At 37.2% G+C, this 21215-nt stretch overlaps 1 protein-coding gene across 1 annotated transcript in view; it reads right to left on the reverse strand.

Moving 5' to 3' along the window:
• The window catches only part of CALCR (calcitonin receptor), a 1065293-nt gene that overhangs the window by 77111 nt on the left and 966967 nt on the right, over positions 1-21215 (reverse strand). The window contains exon 15 of the mRNA XM_053714051.1: positions 2472-2513. Coding sequence (XP_053570026.1) covers positions 2472-2513 — 42 coding nt within the window. The remainder of the gene's footprint in view (positions 1-2471; positions 2514-21215) is intronic.

Consider the following 21215-nt stretch of genomic DNA (forward strand, 5'->3'; position numbering starts at 1 on the left):
TTGAAAATGGTATTAAATTTACATCTATTTTATATGTAATTTGTCTTTGTCATTTCAGTCACAAATGGCTACAAGTGATAAAAAAAAATTGCAGCCTCAAATATGATTCATGAAAATGATGACTGATGTTGAAATAAATCTTTAATATACGTGTAAGAAGTAGAAAGCACAATTTAATAACAGAGGACTATTTTAATAATACATGAAACTTCAGAATCATTTGCAAATGTATACAATTGATTATTGAAACATTAAGGTAACAGGTATTTATAATAGTATCAAGCTTTAAAGAAATATCTCTAGATTTTGTATTTACTGCAATAAAATCTTTATATAGTAATTTACTAGTTACATTTTAAGGATAATGCACATTTTAAAATGAGCATCTCTCAATCTCATCATCTCAATTTAAGCAATTAAAATGTTTGATTTAAAAAAACCAAAAAAACATATATGTGTTTTTTTGTATCCCAAATGCACAAAACATAGAAGGACCTTAAAGGGACATGAACCCCAAATTGTTTCTCTCCTGATTCAGATAGAGCATACACATAATTGTATAAAACTTTCCAATTTACTTTTATTAACAATTTTGCTTCACTCTTGTGTTATTCTTTATTAAAGGAGCAGCCATGCATTACTGGGAGCTAGCTGAACATATCGATAACCAAATGATAACAGGTGTATATATGCGCAGCCACCAATCAGCAGCTAGCTTCCAGCTCCTAAGCATACCTAGGTATTCTTTTAAAAAAATTAGATAGTAGAAGTAAATTGGAAAGTTGTTTAAAATCATATGCTCTGTATGTATTATGAAAGAAATATTTGGGTTTTATGTCCCTTTAAGGATAATTTCTTCAGACAAAAGTTTAAATTGAAAGCGTTAAATAAGTAAAGGGATACACATATCTCATAATTCACGACTTAAAGGGATATATATATATATATATATATATATTTTTTTTACTTTGTTTCATTAATCAATACTTATTTTAACTTTATTCCATCAAAAGAGCAACTACTTTTTATGAAGCTTATAGACACTTCTTTGTTTGCACCAATACAGCTGTAAGAATTGTACCTTTTCAACCAGTGAGAACAAATGCTACATTGTGATGTGGTTTTTAATGTATCTAGAGTTTTATATTTATATCCTAAATATAATTCTATGGTAAATTATCTAGAAACTACTAATCCATTAGAACTACATTTTTAAATACTAATAGGTCCATCCATAATTTTTGCAAAGAGTTTTAATAGGAACCAATACATATGTTACAATAAGTTGAATATATTTATATATATATATATATATATATATATATATATATACACACACACATATATTCTACAGCAAAAACGTTTAAATAATGAATACAGTGCAACTCTACCCCAATTTGTGCAACACTGCTAAAATAATCACATAATTTTATCCCAGGAATACTTAGCCATATTCTTTAAAGTGTGCTTTCTTGCATTGTCCAACATCAGCCATTTTCATCAGGAGATGAAAGAGGAAAGAGGGAAGGAGCTAGGTGTTCCAGTTTTTATGCCCCAGTTCAATAGGGAGTGGCTTATCATATGCCAGTCAAAGGCTATTGGGAGTGTCCTTATACAGAGACTAGACCAAAGCCTAGTCTATAGCTTTAAATATGTCTGCATAATCACAGTACAGTGATGAACCAACCACATGAACACTCAACTCTAAAACCAGCTATGTGAACCCTTCAGGGAGAAAATCTGTGAGCTATGTCACCACATATGAAATATGCAAGCTCTCCTAATTTTAGCTCATATTTTTTAAGCTTTTACATGATCGGTCACTTTTTTGGTAATTAGAAGGTAAAACATATAATTGCAAACAGATTGAAAAAAAAAACTGGTTTCGTATCTTGTAATAATCAAAAGTCCAAGTGTCCCAAACAAAAGCATACACATGCTTCTTACAATTGTCATTAGATAGATCAATACTATACAATAATTTTCTAAGAAACATTTTAAGTGGCAAAATTAAATGTACCGGAATAGACATAATAGAGTCACATGATACTATTGACCCTATTTCATGGCTTGTGTATCAAATCAGTAGCTACTTATGTTATTTAAAGAGACTACGGATTATGGCCAATCATACAGTTTAACATCAGCCCTTATCTATATGATACTTGTCTGATTCTTATAAATAAAAAAGGATAGTTTATAGAAAGAATCAAATGTTTTAACCATTTACATTCAGAAATTGCATATTTTTATGTTAGAGATTGTGTTCCAGAAATATCACATAAAACGTTGATTGATAGGAGATAATAACACTATATACACATGACATACTAATGCTTTGTTTAATTGAGAACATACTAATTAAAATAACCACTGACGTAGCCTTGTCATTTCTGAACATCCAGCAGTTATTTTATTCTCATGTTACTTGTATTACAAATGAATCCCAGGATATAGATTTAAAATCTTACCTCTCCATTAAAGAAGCAGAAGATGGTTGCAACAAGCAATCCCTTAAAACAGAAAAAAAACATAGTTAACAACTCTGTGCAAGTGAAAACTGAAGACCTTATTATGAGTCCGAAGACAAAGATTCAATATGATATTATGAGGATTGCTCTATGGTATTAAAGTAATCTCACTTAATGCCATTATGGCCTTTTATATAAATTCTCCAACACCCAGATGCTTCATTTTTGTTCATCATATACAACTAGGAACTTTAACCCTTTCCAGTCCTATTAATTTTTAATAAGTGCACCAGCAGGTCTTATTTATTTTACCATCAGCCTTAGGGATACAGATGGGAAAGTGTGCAGTTATTTTATTATGGGAAATTGATGTGTCGCATTATTATTATATATATATATATATATATATATATATCCACAGACCAACAGCACATTGAAAAATAGGCACAGCCGCTCAGCATATCCAGATCCCTTGCACACAATCTCAGGGTTGTGCTGCCAGGATCCTTCCTCCTGGCTCCCGACCTCTAATTTCTCCCCATTCAGGGACAGCGGGGAACCTCTGATGGCTGTTGGCCAGTGCCGTCTGTGTCTTGGTAGTTCCTCTTCCTGCAGCGGTCTCCGTGCCTGCAGTGTCCGTCTAGCACCAGTGATCAATGCACAGCGCCACATCTAGACTAGCTGTGCACCGATCACTGGTAATGTCACTTGGAACTTCGGCACATTTCCGGTCCTATGTTGGAATATATCCGACATTGGACCACAAGCGGTAAAACCCTTTGTCAGATATATTCCGAAATAGGCCCGGAAAGGGTTAACATTAGTTTCCATTTAATAAGTTACTATTTGTAATATAGGGTGGGGTGGGGGGAGGGGGTAATGCAAGTCATGTGATGGTTTCCATAATATTTCTAATGTGGTCTTTATTAAATACCCCATATTTTGGCAATATACATCATTACAAGAATATTGTCAGGCATTATATCTAATATTTTGAATATTTTTTGCAAAATGTTTCCATAAAATGTCACAAGAATTACTATTTTAATGAAACTTAAATGCTGCAACTTCACTAGAGTCAACCTACACAGCTGCTTAGGAGTTTGCAAGTAATCCACTTTCTCTAAACTCTAGATTGCTGTTCATCAGGATTCCGCTTTATGGGGCTGATTTAACAATGTGTGAGAGGACATGATCCACTGTAGCCGCTCATCAATAAATGCCGACAGCATACGCTATCAGCATTTATCATTGCAAAAGCACTTCTCGTGAAATGCTTGTGCAATGCCGCCCCCTGCAGCACAGGGTGTCAATCAACCTGATCGTATCCGATCGGGCTGATTGCTGTCCGCTACCTCAGACGTGGCAGGCAAGTTAAGGAGCAGCGGTCGCACGGAAACATCTGCATTCGAGCCTTGATAAATCTACCCCTATGATTCCACTGCATTTCAACTATTATAAACATTTATAAGAAATTAACAAACTTGCTTGTAGTAAAGAAGCAATTGAGAAGACCTGTTATTTATCAAATCATTTGCTTATTTAAACTATAGCAAATTTAAACTCACAAAGCAAATCATTTTTTTAAAAACAGCAATATACCGGAAAGAGAAAAATGACATTTTATCCATACCAAAAAGACATCTGAGCTATAGAAAACTGTACAGTGTTTTTAATATAGATATTTCTCAAGAGAATTATATTTTTTTCTGGTTGAATTAAGGGGAATGTCAAATGACTGTGGCTGATTTATAGACATACTAAAATTCTACGACTCCCCTGGAAACAAATTTAACATAATTTTACAACAATACATAACTCTGCAAGATATATTTATTGGAGACTGTGAAGAAACCATTATATATTCACACTATAGATACATTTTATCATTTTGCTTACCTCATCTTTCCTGTTTAAAAAAGTTTTTTTTTTTTTTTTTTTTTTTTTAATCACAATTAAAAGAATAGAGGGCAGTGCTCCAATAAATAAACAAAATACTTTCAAATAGGTTTTTTTTTATGATTTTGGTATTGCCTGGCAACTTTTTTGACATAAAAACCCTTTTGTTATTATTGAAAGAAAGTTATAGGATTAAAGTACAAAAAGGAAATGCTGTAATGTGTTGGAGCAGAACTATTGAGAGTGCCTAAGCACAGCTGGGGTGCCAAGTTTAGCCATCACTGATATATAACATAGAAAAAACTGAATTATATTACAATAACTATAATGTTTATTCATTATTCTTATAACTCTTGACCTGTATTATTTTGTTTATGAAACATAACAGCTATGTATTTATGTTGTTTTTTTTTTTTAAAGGTTCAGCAGAGTGCTATTGTCTGCATCTAAAAAGCTTTAATGACAGCTTTTAAGTCCCAGTCTTTGAAAATGATAGTCACAGATTTAAGATGTATGCTGCCTTAGACACTTTTTAATACACTGTCTCTGCTGCAGTTGTATTTATGAGCACCTCATTTGCCACCTCTTTATCTTTTCAAGTTATTAACAGGCTCTTACCCTGAAGCAGACAAAGAGAGAACTGGGGAGTGCTTGCCTGCTGCGCCTCATAGTTGCTACCCTAAAGCTGGGCTTGGTTGGCCTATGCATAAATATATCTTTGAAATACTGTTTTTTTCTTTCTATTGCTCAAAGATTTTAACAGTTCCAGCTTTAACCCGAAGAACCTCAATTCACTTTGTGTGATCGTCCTTAGTTCATTCATTTCAAAGGACAATAAAGAACAATAGTTAAATTGTATGTACAGCTGTACAGTCTCTACAAGAAGAAATTGTAAAGGTGAAGCTATTTCAAAAGAATGGAAAAAGGGTAAAAATTCTATAAATAAAATCCTTATTTAAAAAAGAAATAAATATTTCTTTGGAGGCATAAAACAGGCAACATTTTATTGTTTACTGAACATAATACAGAGTTGTTTGTTTTATTTATTAGCTATGTATGTTTAAGAACCAATTAAAAAATATTACCTTATGATCAAAAAATATTTTGCATTATCATGGATTAATATGTAGACCTCTTAGTATATTTACTTTAAATGTAGGATGTTGAAACTCATCTGCGCATCATTTGGGAAACACAATAATATGAATTGTAATATTTGAATTAGAGCAAAGTCAAGGTCACAGCATGAAATTTCCTATCAATATTTAAGATGTTATAAAGTATATGATCAACACTTTTTATATTTGAAAGAGCTTTTAACATACCAGTGTAAATATGCCTGGTCCTGATCTGAATAGTATAAATAAACTTACTATAAAATAGCATCTAAAACATTTAATCCCATAAACATATTTATTGTTAAATTAATAATGAGTAACATATCTTATTTATAGGTACTTTCGTTTTATTTGATTGATTTTATGTTGTGCACTATCGTGGACCATTGTCTCATTATTGACAGATAAGTTACAAATTTAGGGCCAGATTACAAGTGGAGCGCAAGCGATATAAGGTAGGCTGTTAGGGGTTTTTTTTTTACACTTTTTTTGCTCCATTGACTTCTAAAGGGGAATATGATATCGCAAGTACAATATTCTAAGTTCGTCTTTTTTGGGTTAGTGTGCACGTGAAAACTGTTTATTTTCAACTTCTAATATGAGCACTACCTAACGTGTGCAAAAAGCTTACTTCTATCGGAGTTAGCACTTGAGCGGGAGCGTTAAATACAGCTCCACTTGTAATCTCACCCACAATGTGTTGAGCTTCTAGGAAAAACAACATCTTCCTTATCCTGTTTATAACTGTTTAATCAAAGGCCAATACTTAGAAAGAATGGAAAATTACCTTTAGTTCCTCTCTGTCACAGCCCCCACTAGGATCATTATTTCACCTAAACCTTCTTGTTTACACAGTTTTTTTGTAACCAGTATTTTTATTATTATTATACTTTATTTATGAAGCGCCAACATATTGCGCGGCACAGTCCATGGATACAATTTATTTAAATAAAACAATATAAGACTTGTAAGAGACAGGACAAAATTTACAAACACATACAGGAGGAATCGACGGCCCTATTCCTGTGGGAACTTACAATCTAGAAGGGTAAGAGGTTGAGAAACAGGAGGTGAGGACTGCAAGATTGAGAAAGATGTTAATGCAGCGTTAGATGAGAGAAATGTTAGGTAAGTGAAATTAATTTATTATTGAGTCGGGTGGTAGGCTTCCCTGAACAGAAAAGTCTTCAGGGAGCATTTAAAGAAAGGAAGATTAGGGAAAAGCCTGACAGCACGAGGGAGAGCATTCCAGAGGGTAGGTGCTGCACGACAAAGGTCCTGCAATCTGGCATGAGAAGAGGTGATAGTCGCGGATGCAAGGAGCAGGTCATTGTTGGATCTTAGTGGGCGGGCTGGAGTATACTTGTTTATTAGAGAGAATAGGTAGAAGGGAGCGGCGTTAGTGAGAGCTTTGTATGTAAGGGTGAGAATTTTGAATTTAATTCTGCTGTGAATGGGGAGCCAATGAAGGGACTTATAGAGAGGTGCAGCAGATACAGAGCGATAGGAAAGGTGGATCAACCTGGCAGCGGCATTTAGGATGGATTGAAGGGGGAAGAGGTGGGAAAGAGGAAGGCCAGTAAGTAGGTTATTGCAGTAGTCAAGTTGGGAAATAACAAGGGAGTGGATAATTTTCTTTGTGGTGTTAGCATTAAGAAAAGGGCGAATCTTGGAAATATTGCGTAGATGGTTGCGGCAGGATGTAGAAAGTGATTGGATATGGGGGACAAAGGATAGATTTGAGTCAAGTGTAACTCCAAGGCAGCGGACTTGGGACGATGGGGAATTGGTGATGCCGTCAACAGGGATAGAGAAGTCAGAAGTTGGCGTAGAGCTTGAGGGGGGAATAAGAAGGAGCTCAGTCTTAGACATGTTAAACTTTAGGTGGTGAGAGGCCATCCAGGAAGAAATACCAGATAAGAAGGCCCTGACATGAGAAAGGACAGAGGGAGAGAGAGGTGATATTTGAAGCCATAACTGTTGAGAAGTTTAGCCAGCGAAGAAATATAAATGGAGAAGAGTAGAGGACCCAGAACAGATCCTTGAGGTACTCCAACAGACAGAGGCATTGGAGAGGAGGAGTCACCGGCAAATGACACAGAAAAAGACCTGTGAGAAAGATAGGAGTGAATCTAGGAAAGAGCAGTGTCACAGAGGCCAAAAGAGCTAAGGGTCTGTAGGAGGAGGGGGTGGTCAACTGTGTCAAAGGCAGCTGAGAGGTCATGTAAGATGAGTATAGAATAGTGGCCAATATTTTTAGCAGAGAGAAGATCGTTAGTAACCTTGGTAAGGGCAGTCTCAGTTGAGTGTTTTTGGGAGGAATCCAGATTGCAGGGGGTCAAGCAAAGAGTTGGCGAACAGAAAGTGGGTAAGGTGATGGTAAACTAGTTTTTTCAAGGAGTTTTGATGTTAGTGGAAGCAGTGATATGAGGCGGTAGCTTTCAGGAGAATTAGGGTCGAGGGAGGTTTTTTTGAGTATGGGAGTGACTTTTGCGTGTTTGAAAGAAGATGGGAATGAGCAGATAGAGAGAGATAGGTTGAAGATGTGAGTAAGAGCAGGAGTAAGGGTGGAAGATAGGGGTTATTAGATGGGAAGGGATAGAGTCGAGTGGGCAGGTAATGAGGAAGATAGTAAGGAAGAAACTTAATTCTCAGTGGCTGGATGGAAGATGCAGAGGGTGGCAGAGGGAGTAACTGGGCCTGTTGTTGAAATATTGCAGGTTGATGTTGGTATGTTGCTTCGGATAGTACGTGTTTTGTTTAAAAAGTAGTCTGCCAGGTCTTGAGCACTAAAGACAGACGGGGGTGGAGCAGGTGGGTTGAGGAGAGAGTTAAAGGTGGAGAAGAGTTGTTTATGGTTTGAGGAAAGAGTAGATATGAGAGAAGAGAAGTAGGTTTGCTTGGCTAAGTGAAGGGCAGAAATGTATGAATGAAGAATAAACTTATAGTGTATGAAATCAGGTTCAGAGTTAGTTTTCCTCCAGACACACTGAGCAGTATGAGAGCATTTTTGCAAATAGCGTGCTTGCTGAGCATGCCAGGGCTGTAACTGACGGTGTGATATTTTGCACAGTTGGGGAGAGGCAAGGGTGTCTAATGCAGAGGAGAGAGTTTTGTTATAGTGGGCTGTAGTGAGATCAGGGCAGGTCATATTGGAAGTGTGAGGGAGGAGATCTTGAATGATTTTGAAAATTGGAGCGGATTCACAGCATGTATATTTCTACAGGTGCGGGTGCGGGATGGAGAAGTGGGTTTAGCTGTTGCATTCATATTATAGGTCACCAGGTAATGGTCTGAAATGGGAAAATGGTGACAGGTGATGTCAGATATAGAACACAGGAAGAAAATACCAGGTTGATGGAGTTTCCATCACGGTGGGTAGGGAATAGGGTGGATTATGAGAGACTGAATGAGGATGCGAGTGAAAGAAGTTTAGAGGCAGCAGGGGCAGATGGGTTGTCAATGGGAATGTTGAAGTCCCCAAGAACTAGGGTTGGTATATTTGAAGAGAGAAAGTGAGGAAGCCAGGCGTTGTCAAGGAAATGGGAGGTCGGTCCAGGAGGGCGATAGATAACTGCCACTTTGAGGGAGAGGGGGGAGAACAAAGGAGGAGAAGGAGAGAGATGGAATTGGAGGTAGGTAATGATAAGTGCAGGAGGGGGAGAGCAGGATCCCAACACTGCAGCCACGTTTCTCACCTGGTCTAGGGGTATGGCTAAAGTGAAGACCGCCATGTGTGAGAGCAACAATGGAAACGGTGTCAGAAGGAGATAGCCAGGTTTCGGTAATTGCTAAAAGGGTGAAAGCATTTGAAATAAACAGGTCATGAATGGCTGTAAGTTTGTTGCAGACAGACAGAGAGAGTTCCATAGTGCACAGGTGAAAGGAGTGTGTGTGTATGGGATGCATTGGATGGAAATGAGGTTATGTGTGTTGCTTTTATTAAAGTTCTATAAGGAGTACGTGATTGGGTAATGGTGGGAATGAGATTTGGAGAGATGTCGCCTGATGCTCATAGCAGCAAGATGGAAAATAAGAGTAGGTGAGAATGAGATTTATATCAGTGTGGGTATTTCTGGGAGGTGGTGCAGTTTATTGTTATAGATTTTAAAATAGAAAGTAGTTCATGAGAGCTAAGGTATGGAGAAGAAAGGAGAGAGGGGCCTATATAAACTGTATGTGGAGAAGGGTAAGGTATCAGCATGTGAGCCTGCTTGTGAGACTGTAAAAAAGGAAAAGCAGTCCTGAAAACATAGCAGAATGTTAAGTGCAAAAGATGGTTTTTGAAATGAAAATATTTAGCTTGCCTCAAATCTTTCTCAAAACTTGTTCAATTCTTGTTCAACCATGTGAATCAGTTGTCGTAAGACACTACATTTAAACTCTAAATAGATGGAACAAAAGATAACTTAATTTGTTTACATTTCCATGGTTTACTGTGATTAAGAATAATTTCAGCAGAGGTAAAATTGTTAATTGTTATTACATTTTGCAGGAAAATGAGTTTCAAAAGTAAGAAAAATGTCACTGTCACTATTATGATAAGTGTAGGTCTAAAATAGTGATTTCTGTTCCTGCTGCTGTTAGGTGTACTGTACCTTTAAAGAGGCCTAAAAGATCAATTAGACCTTAATTGCAGTAGTCTACATTAGCATGTGGTTGCTTGTGTATTCAGTTTCTGAATCTCTTACTCTGGCAATTACTAATTGGACACATTCATAGTGGTTTATTTGTATGATATTCTGATTTACTCTTAGACTTTACAAGAACATGAACATCACGTTTGTACAGTACTTCTATGATTGAGGCAGTACCAATTATATAGTTGTTATACTAAATTTGGAACGGCCGCATTTGAGACCTCCTCCATTGAATTTTTAGGTTTTATCCTCTCTCTTGGTCAAGTCAGTATGAACCCAAAAAAAGAGCCAAGCAATAGATTGACCCACTCCCACAACTAAAACAACGGTTTGTGGGATTTGCTAATTTCTATCAGAGATTTATCCAGAATTTCTCTCAGGTAGTATATTCTATAACCACATTAACCAAGAAGAACATCCAGTTCCGCAGCTCAGACTGCTTTCCAGACATTGAAACATATTTTTACCTCTGCACCTCCTCTTTTTTTTTCTTTTTATTGAATTTTAAATGTACATATACATACATACAAGAAGGAGAGGAAAAACAATACCTTAAATTGTCACAAGTGTATTGTATTACAAAGTACCTCCTCCTCCTTATAGTTGACCAGAATGTAAAAAAAACAAGAAATCCCAAACAAACTATAAACCCTCCTATATAAGCAGTTATTAAAATTACCAATTGTATACCTGCATTACTATCTTGTGTCAAACTGCTGTATCAAAACAATACATCTTCAAACCTAAAGACCTTGCTCATTATATATTTTCACACAAAGCAAAATTATTAAAATTGCAGAAATATCTCCTCTAATTAGAAAGTTACCTTCTAATGTATCTGTATGTATGTATGTATTGGGTACTTGTAAAGCGTGGCTAATCACCCGTAAGGGTCTCAAGGCGCTGCTCATTTTATCGACCTTGGAAGGATGAAAGGCTGAGTGGACCTCGCCGGGGATCTAACCTGCAACCCTCGGGTTGCTACAGAGCTCAGCCACAGTGCATTAGCATGCTGAGTTATTTGTCTACAATTTGTGCACCCTTTGCTTCTCCTGCTATAAGCCCTATAAATAATCCTCTCTTCTGAACTTCCTCTTATCCAAACCAAGGAGGACTAACCTTTTATTATAGAGGTAGATGCTTCTGAAATTGCTGGGGGGGGGCTGTTTAATCACAAATGAGTGGGAAGAAGAATCTGCTACATCCAGGAGCATTCTATTATAGAAAACTAACAGTATTCAAGATCAGTTATGAAGTAGGAGATAGAGAGCTTCTGGCAATAAAGTGTGCATTGGAAGATTTCATCCTTCAACATTACCTGGTCTATCAAGAGAATCAACTGTTCCTGAACTCAATACGCGTACTACAAAATAATTTTCAACTTCTTAGCCTTTACTTACTTCTCAGGAGAGGTATAAACAGCATGCTAAAAGGAAGAGAATTCCTGTCCCAACATATCAATGTGGGGATAAAGTATAGCTATCCACCCTAAATCTTAAGTTATCCTGCCCATCAAAGGAGTTGGGACTCAGATACATAGCTCTTTTCCAAATCTTAAAAATCATTAATCCAGTCACAGTACAACTTGCTTTGCTATCCATATTACATGCCTCAATTTTGATACAAAGATTTCATGATGAACATCCTGATTCTCCAGCTCCTGTACACACCCATAGGTTGCAACTAACACAGGGAATATGTCAGGATCCTTTACCTGCTGCCCTTTCTCTGATGCAGGAACCTGTCCCTTTAAATCCTACATGTTGTTTACACTCAATGCTCAGACATTAGGGGTGGAGCTTGGCTCTTTAAATCCTCCATCCTGTTTGCACTCAGTGCTCAGACATTTATGTACTCAGTACCTGTTTCTTAGCATTTGTATCCCGTTTACATTTCTGAATTTGGATTCCTGAATCTGGCTTATTTTCCTGGATTCTTCTTTTGCCTCATCCCATTTGCTGTGAGGTTTGGATTAAGGACTGATTGCTGTGTTTTACCCTGACTAGTTCATCTGACACTAGTATTGCTTTACCCCATTTGTACTGCTGATTGACTGTCTTTATGGGCCTGGGCCTGCTACTGGATTTTCTGAAAGCTATATCCCTCGCTGAGAGACTTATTTGGATTAATTCTTGATTTCTGGTCTGTTTCTGAATTCTGAGTATTACTCCTGCATATCAGATTCATCACCAAACAAAAAAAGGTATAAAAGTGATATCCATGCTTCTAATTTGGTGACTTCTTTTCATAGGGCTCATTCGTCCAGACCCCTGAGGTTGCGCTTGAGGGGAGGGCTCTGTCATGATAGTTGTATGTCTAAATGGTGATTTCTGCTCCTCCTGCTGTTGAGCATACTGTACCTTTAAGGAGGCTTAGAAGAAAGATCAAGTATGTCTTAATTGCAGTAGTCTATATTAGCTCTGTGTTTGTAGCATGTCGTTGCTTGTGTATTTAGCTTCTCAACTTCTTAAATACTGAAAAAGACACACTCAAAATGTTATATCTCAAGGGGGCGCACTAACCTCAATATAATTATTATTACATGTGCAAAAGTATTAAGTATTATTTGTAAATGAAATAGTAAAAAAAATACAAATAGTATCAACTAAAAATGTAAAAATGGAAAGAAAGTTCACATCAGTTCATATGCAGTGACTGATGACTACTTCCCAGTTGTTCACTCCTGAAATATGAGTTGCACAAATCAGGCAACAATTGGCTTCTGCCCAGGAAAGAATTTGAGACACTTCCTCCATAGCTAGGGAACTACAAGTTCCCCCTGATGAATGATGTAAACCTCTGCAAAAAAATTGTCTGTCTGAAAACGGTGATGACTCCTTTTTTAACAAAGGCCAACTTTGAAGTACTTATAAAATTTCATAGATTTCTAGAACATTAATTGGCAACCTCGCCTCACAAGGAAACCAAACCCCTTGTGCCCAGAGACCCCAAATGGCCCCCAAACCTCTGAAGTGATCACAGTCCAAAAAGGATGAGCAAAAGAAGCAACTCGCATAATAAGCTGATGATGCAGCCACCAAGACAGGTACTAGCTTGTCTTGTGATCTAGATAAATCCTTTTAGACAGCTGAGTTTGATCCCAGCACCATTGCTGAAACATACAAAGCTGAAGAGGCCTCATATAAAAATAAACAAATGGAAAAGCATCCGATGGAGCAATCATGAGACCTAATACCTCAATGCAAAAGAGCAATTGAGAGAAAAGAAAGGGACTGAATATTTTAACAAGCTAAAACTAGCTTCAACCTTCTTAGATCTGTCAAAGAGAGATTCATGGAAACCGAATCTTACTGAACTCTCAGGAAAAAAAACCTTGTCTGGGGAACCAGAGAACTCTTTGGAAAATTTACAGGCGGGTTAATTTTATAAATATGCCTCAAATAGCCAAAAATACTGTCTAGTGTAGTTTATTAAAAAATAAATAAAGCAGCATCTTTATTTTTTAATAAAATTACTGCACTAGGCAGTATTTTGGGGTTAAAGTTGGTGGCAGTGGGGTGTTAGAAAAAAAAACAGCAATGAAAATTGCCTTTACATTGCAGTCAATGGGAACTGTGTGTTCCCAGTAAAAATATATGTATATGTATGTGCTAATATGTATATATACACGTATCCACACATAAATATATATGCATATCAGCAAATACATATATATTTATATTTGCTGCCATTGCTACTTACCCCCTTCACTGGCACTGAAGTTCTGATGCCGTCTCTGGAGAGCCATAAGATTTTATGGCAAGACAGGAGGCTTCATATTTTGCATAATTCTTTAATGACTTCCAAAACAGCAGCAAATACTAAATGTTTTTTTCTTGCTAAAGAATAGTGTTATGACTGTACTTTGCTAGTATATTACTTAATAATTTTGTTTCAAGCATCATTATTATTCTAATGCTGTTATTTAAAACCTTTATATTTTTTTTCTCTAACTATATTTCGTTGGTGATATAGCTAGAACTGCCTTAGTTTATTTCTAAACCCTTCAATTCCAGTGCTGGTTTTCCCCTTTAGTATTTCTAATTATTCTTTGGCACTATAGCTGCGTGCAGCGTCTCTCTGACTGGAACTGCCGCTGCACGTATTCTACCTGTAACACCAGCTCTTTAGGTGTTTTTTCAACATTTGTGGAGCTTCGCCGGAACCACCAGAAGGAGACTGAATCTGAAAGCCGGATTGCTATTCCCGACCTCTCGTCGGTCCCTGCTGTCTCCTGCCGACTCCCATTGCGCCCACATGGTTTCCTATGCGGTGCTGCAGGAGAGGATCGCAGAGGCAAGTCTTTTTTCCCGTGCAACACTGCCATCTCCTCTGGCGGCTCCAGTCGTGACCATGTGATACGCTGCGGCCGGGAGCTCTCTCTCTTAGCTTGTTAATTGGCAGACGCGCATCAGCTAGTTTAGCACAATGGTTTACACACTGTTTGAGAAGATTTTATATTTATTAATAAACCAAATAAAAAAACATTTTTCAAGAAAGATTTTATTTGTTCTTGCTAAAAGCAGTTATTAAGAAGTTTGTATTAGAAATTACTTGGTTTTTCTAATTAACTAAAATCCACTTTATCAATTCCTGTTTTCCCCTGACTGTTAAGTCTTTCATAGCTTGGAGGTATTTATTACTCTCCTTCAGTTAATAGACCCAGGTTTGAATTTTTTTATTTTTTCCCTTTTGTTTTAAAATGTTTCACTTTTCGTGCACACATACAGGGAGTGCAGAATTATTAGGCAAATTAGTATTTTGACCACATCATCCTCTTTATGAATGTTGTCTTACTCCAAGCTGTATAGGCTCGAAAGCCTACTACCAATTAAGCATATTAGGTGATGTGCATCTCTGTAATGAGAAGGGGTGTAATCTAATGACATCAACACCCTATATCAGGTGTGCATAATTATTAGGCAACTTCCTTTCCTTTGGCAAAATGGGTCAAAAGAAGGACTTGACAGGCTCAGGAAAGTCAAAAATAGTGAGATATCTTGCAGAGGGATGCAGCACTCTTAAAATTGCAAAGCTTCTGAAGCGTGATCATCGAACAATCAAGCGTGTCATTCAAAATAGTCAACAGGGTCGCAAGAAGCGTGTGGAAAAGCCAAGGCGCAAAATAACTGCCCATGAACTGAGAAAACTCAAGTGTGCAGCTGCCAAGATGCCACTTGCCACCAGTTTGGCCATATTTCAGAGCTGCAACATCACTGGAGTGCCCAAAAGCACAAGGTGTGCAATACTCAGAGACATGGCCAAGGTAAGAAAGGCTGAAAGACGACCACCACTGAACAAGACACACAAGCTGAAATGTCAAGACTGGGCCAAGAAATATCTCAAGACTGATTTTTCTAAGGTTTTATGGACTGATGAAATGAGAGTGAGTCTTGATGGGCCAGATGGATGGGCCCGTGGCTGGATTGGTAAAGGGCAGAGAGCTCCAGTCCGACTCAGACACCAGCAAGGTGGAGGTGGAGTACTGGTTTGGGCTGGTATCATCAAAGATGAGCTTGTGGGGCCTTTTCAGGTTGAGGATGGAGTCAAGCTCAACTCCCAGTCCTACTGCCAGTTTCTGGAAGACACCTTCTTCAAGCAGTGGTACAGGAAGAAGTCTGCATCCTTCAAGAAAAACATGATTTTCATGCAGTACAATGCTCCATCACACACGTCCAAGTACTCCACAGCGTGGCTGGCAAGAAAGGGTATAAAAGAAGAAAATCTAATGACATGGCCTCCTTGTTCACCTGATCTGAACCCCATTGAGAACCTGTGGTCCATCATCAAATGTGAGATTTACAAGGAGGGAAAACAGTACACCTCTCTGAACAGTGTCTGGGAGGCTGTGGTTGCTGCTGCACGCAATGTTGATGGTGAACAGATCAAAACACTGACAGAATCCATGGATGGCAGGCTTTTGAGTGTCCTTGCAAAGAAAGGTGGCTATATTGGTCACTGATTTGTTTTTGTTTTGTTTTTGAATGTCAGAAATGTATATTTGTGAATGTTGAGATGTTATATTGGTTTCACTGGTAAAAATAAATAATTGAAATGGGTATATATTTGTTTTTTGTTAAGTTGCCTAATAATTATGCACAGTAATAGTCACCTGCACTTACAGATATCCCCCTAAAATAGCTATAACTAAAAACAAACTAAAAACTACTTCCAAAACTATTCAGCTTTGATATTAATGAGTTTTTTGGGTTCATTGAGAACATGGTTGTTGTTCAATAATAAAATTAATCCTCAAAAATACAACTTGCCTAATAATTCTGCACTCCCTGTATGTATGCTCTTTCACCACTTCTGTTACTTATTTAATCTCCATTTCAGGTGCCAATATGGAATCGGCTGATAAATCCTCATACTCCAAAGAGGAGGTTTTAGAATTTATCAATTTGGCAGTCCAACAGGCCATTTCTCAAAGAGACCCCACCCCCTCTACCTCTGCCCCTATAGCTAACCCTGAGATTTAACAAAAATCCTACTTCAGAATCCACTTTTTATTCTGACTCTGAGGAGGATTCCCCTCCTCCATGCAAGCAGAGGTGGCGTTCCTAATCCCCTCACCTTTCTAAAAAAGGCAAGGCACCTGCGCAAAAATTGAAAGCCCTTCCCCGGGCAGAACCAATAGGGGTGATAGAACCTCTTTCGCGGAGGTACAATGGGGTAAAGGAATCCTTAACCCTGAGGATAATGATCAGGGTCGTATGAGCTCAGACTCCGAATTTTTTTTTAATTTTTTTTTATTGAGGTAAATTTGGCATACAAACAAAATAATATAGCATTACACATTCTTCCACATAGAGAACATATAACAAAGTATAGTAAATAGTTCACACATCAAAACAAATATATCTCTGTGTAATGGTACCAAAAATAATTAACAAAGGGACAGGAAAGTAAGGGGTTACTGTAGCACTCACTCTCACTTTAATTGAAGATATAAAATAAGAACAATCATACTTTATTATTATTAAGTAAAACCAGGATAAACATCCCTAGTGGTTAAATTATGCTACCCACAACCACCTATTATACTAAAATAAAAGCAAAGTTGGCCCTCCTAACACTCCTCTGTTTCCTGGCCGATAACTGGAAGCGTCGGCATCAGGTGGCTGGAGTGATAGGGTGAGCCGGTGACTATCGGTTCAGTTTTTTGTTAATCATAACTGATGATGTTTGTGATACTATTCTATAAAATTAGCCACATTTTGTATGGCATGATAAAAGGAGCAATACGATAAGCTTTAAACTACTAAGAGCTATTACCTTTGGTATTCTGCCAGTTATATACAGTCTACTAGAATCTATGGCTATTTCATATACAGTGGTTATGTATAGTATCGTAGAGGAGGGATGGAACACATCTCCAGGATGATATGTAGTTATAAAATAGAACTGATATATTGAACCTGATCAACTGTCCTATTTTGGGAGCTAATTTTGAGCTTCCACAGGGTCGAGGTTGGGGGTCTAGGATTTTTATAATTTCTTTTACTTTACATCCTGATTTTTGTGTTTTTCCCTCGTCAATAAATTTAATTTTGACCTAAACAATTTCCACCATCTAGTATACATTGATGATTGTTTCACGGAATGGTCGTTTGTGGAGTGAACTTTGTAACAATTAATGCCCCCATATACAAAGGGGTAATGATTTACTCCTTCCTATGCCTATAAGAGACTGAAAAAGAATTTATGCTATATAGGTATAGTCCAGTATATGAAGATGAAACACACAGAGATGTGCATAGGATTATATGTTTAAGTGTAATATTATGGTCTGCTGGTACTTATCGGATACGAATACATATCTTTGTATGGATTTTACGTATCTAAACACAGAGTATTTCAAGCCCACAAAATACATAACTAACTACTTCGGGGAGATAATATTGGTAACATTCCTATGTCTCCACAAATCTGTACACAGTTTAAAGTCATCATTATTACGATCGACTTGGATGATGGATTTTTTTCATGGATGCATTGGGGTTTAAAGTATCTAAGGTTAAGTAGCCATAGGATGCAGATTTCACAGAGTCCGATATTACACCAATGACAAAGCGTGTGGTATTGATCCAATCAGATGGAGACTTTCTTACGGACGTGAATCATGCATGTTAATCCACCACTGTCAAGGTGAATTGCTCTACTCCAATCGGATGAATACTTTTGTATGGGCGTGAACTAAGCCCGTAACCGATTGGAGGACATGAAGGTGGAACCTGGGAAAGATCCCGGATTGGCTACTGACCGGTGTTCTGGGGAGATATTAAGCTCCGAACATCGGAGCCTCGGCTTACTATTTTTAGATTTGGAATGTGAAACATTGACAAAGGCTTTTTAATAGCCGAAACGCGTTTGTACAGCACGTTCTCTACCGGCTCACCCTATCACTCCAGCCACCTGATGCCGACGCTTCCAGTTATCGGCCAGGAAACAGAGGAGTGTTAGGAGGGCCAACTTTGCTTTTATTTTAGTATAATAGGTGGTTGTGGGTAGCATAATTTAACCACTAGGGATGTTTATCCTGGTTTTACTTAATAATAATAAAGTATGATTGTTCTTATTTTATATCTTCAATTAAAGTGAGAGTGAGTGCTACAGTAACCCCTTACTTTCCTGTCCCTTTGTTCCTTATATAGATTTGAGGGGTAGCACCGGAATTTTATAATTCCTATCTCATCTATCATTACAGTGTAGTGCCAGTTTGTCTTTCTTTTTGTTCCTAGTATTATATACCCATGTGAGAATCGCACTCACATTTTCTATAAACTAGAGCACACACTTTTGTAACTAATGGCTTCTTTTGATTTAGGGGCAGAAATGCTCCAATGGACTAAAGATATTACTAATTTAACGTCAGAGTTAAAAAATAAAACCCCTACAGAAATGAATGACACTTTAGAATGGTTTGAATCTTTGAAACAACTTAAAAAGATTAGAAGGAAACAAATTAAAAAGCAATGGAATATTGGCATGTATAATTTTTATAAAGAGAACAATGTCATCCCACGAGGATTACGCTTAAAATTGTTTCCTTCTTTTCAAGATTTCAAACCTGAATTTAAACTAAAGTGGGAAACTGCACTTACAGAGTGCTCTCTCAAACTCATGGGGTATTTAACGGAACATGAATTAGATAAACTTAAAGAAATTAATGAGGGTATTTCTTCCATTTGTGATGATTTGAAACAATATGAGGTTAATGAGGATTTTCAGAAATCTTACAAAAAAATTAAGGCTGAGGTGGAAAAGTTTGCACGTTTTATATCGGAAAGAAAAGAGCGCAAAATAGATAGAGACCTCAAAGATTATTCCTCTGAAAACATTTACTCATGGGGTAAAAATACTAATGTGAATTCTGATACAGATATATCTGAAAGAGAAGGTGATAGTACAGATGTAGAAGCATCCGACGGAGAATCTGTACCAAGACCTATTCTTAAAAATAGAATCAAGCCTCACAAAGTAAAGGACGCTAGTATCCCTTTAGGCGTAGAACTAGAAGGGGGCGTAAAAGCAAAACCCAGAACCAGGAGGCAAGTGAAATTCACACAAAAACCATCGTATCACAAGAAACAAACACCACTGAATTAAATATCATTAATCTCTCCAATTTAACTCTGACTCCAGAACAAATATCAGTCCTTAAAAAAGGCCTATCTTTCATACCCACACCACCATTTAATAAATTTGAGGCAATAAAAGATCTACACCTTTTCACTAGAAAGGTTTTGTTGAAAAAATATTTTAGTAACTCTGAGTATGACCAACTAAATGATGCTGACCGATTAGCCATCAGTGATTTAATATCACTGTTAGAGGAATCTATCAGTGATGTGGAAATTGAAAAGAACAACAGTTGGCGTTCTATTTTGAAGGCTAAATCAAAATTTGTACCTCCAAATAACACATCACATAGTGCACTAACTTTTCTTAATTTAGTGTGCCAAGACATTCTTCAGATTCAGGAACACGTAATAAATTCTAATTACAACCTAAGTAGAGAAGAAAATCAGGCACTAAAACAATTAACTGAAATGAAAAATGTGCAGATTAAGGGTAGTGATAAGGGAGGCAATATTGTTATTTGGCCTGACACTATGTACCGAGAGGAAGCATTACGCCAACTAAACAATCCTATGAATTACAAGACTCTGTTGTGTAATCCTATGGACATGTTCTTAAACAGCTATAATAAACTGATAAATTCAGCTCTAACTGAAGGCCTAATTGATCAGAAAGAATTTAATTTCCTTGAGACCAAAAAACCCATAATTGCCACACTGTATTTATTACCGAAAATACACAAAGATGTTTCCAAGCCACCCGGAAGACCAATAGTCTCCGGGATAGGCTCCTTAACAGAGAAAGCAAGTAGATATATTGATGCTAGACTCAGATACATTGTGGAATCCCTTCCATCATATACAAGGGACACAATGCATCTTTTAAATAAAATAAATGATCTAAAATTAGATATGAATTCTTCATTGTTGGTAACATGTGATGTGGAGTCGCTCTACACGAGTATTAAAACTGAATGGGGATGTAGAGCGGTCTCTTACTATCTTGAGAAAAATACCAAAATGAGTCAGGAGGTCAAGGAGTTTATCCTAACATTATTGGAATTTGTTTTAACACACAATTTTTTCGTCTTTGACGACAAATTCTATTTACAAACTTGTGGTACGGCCATGGGCACTTGTTGTGCCCCAACATACGCCAACATATATCTGGGCTGGTGGGAGGAAACGGTGGTATTCCATGAGAACCACCAACATCTTACCCGTTACATATCCCACTGGTCCAGATATATAGATGACATATTTTTTGTATGGAATGGCCCGGAAGACCTCCTGACAGAATTCATAAGGATTCTCAATATTAATCCGTTTGGATTGTATCTGACCTCAACTGTAGAAAAATCTAAAGTGGAATTTTTAGATCTGTACATCCAAAAGTCTGATAATGCAATTATAACAAACGCATATAGAAAACCCACATCAACAAACAACATCCTACATGCTAGTAGTTACCATCACCCGAATACTATTAGGGGATTACCTATG

This window comes from Bombina bombina, chromosome 5 (genome assembly GCF_027579735.1).
Source record: "Bombina bombina isolate aBomBom1 chromosome 5, aBomBom1.pri, whole genome shotgun sequence".
NCBI classification, from domain to species: domain Eukaryota; kingdom Metazoa; phylum Chordata; class Amphibia; order Anura; family Bombinatoridae; genus Bombina; species Bombina bombina.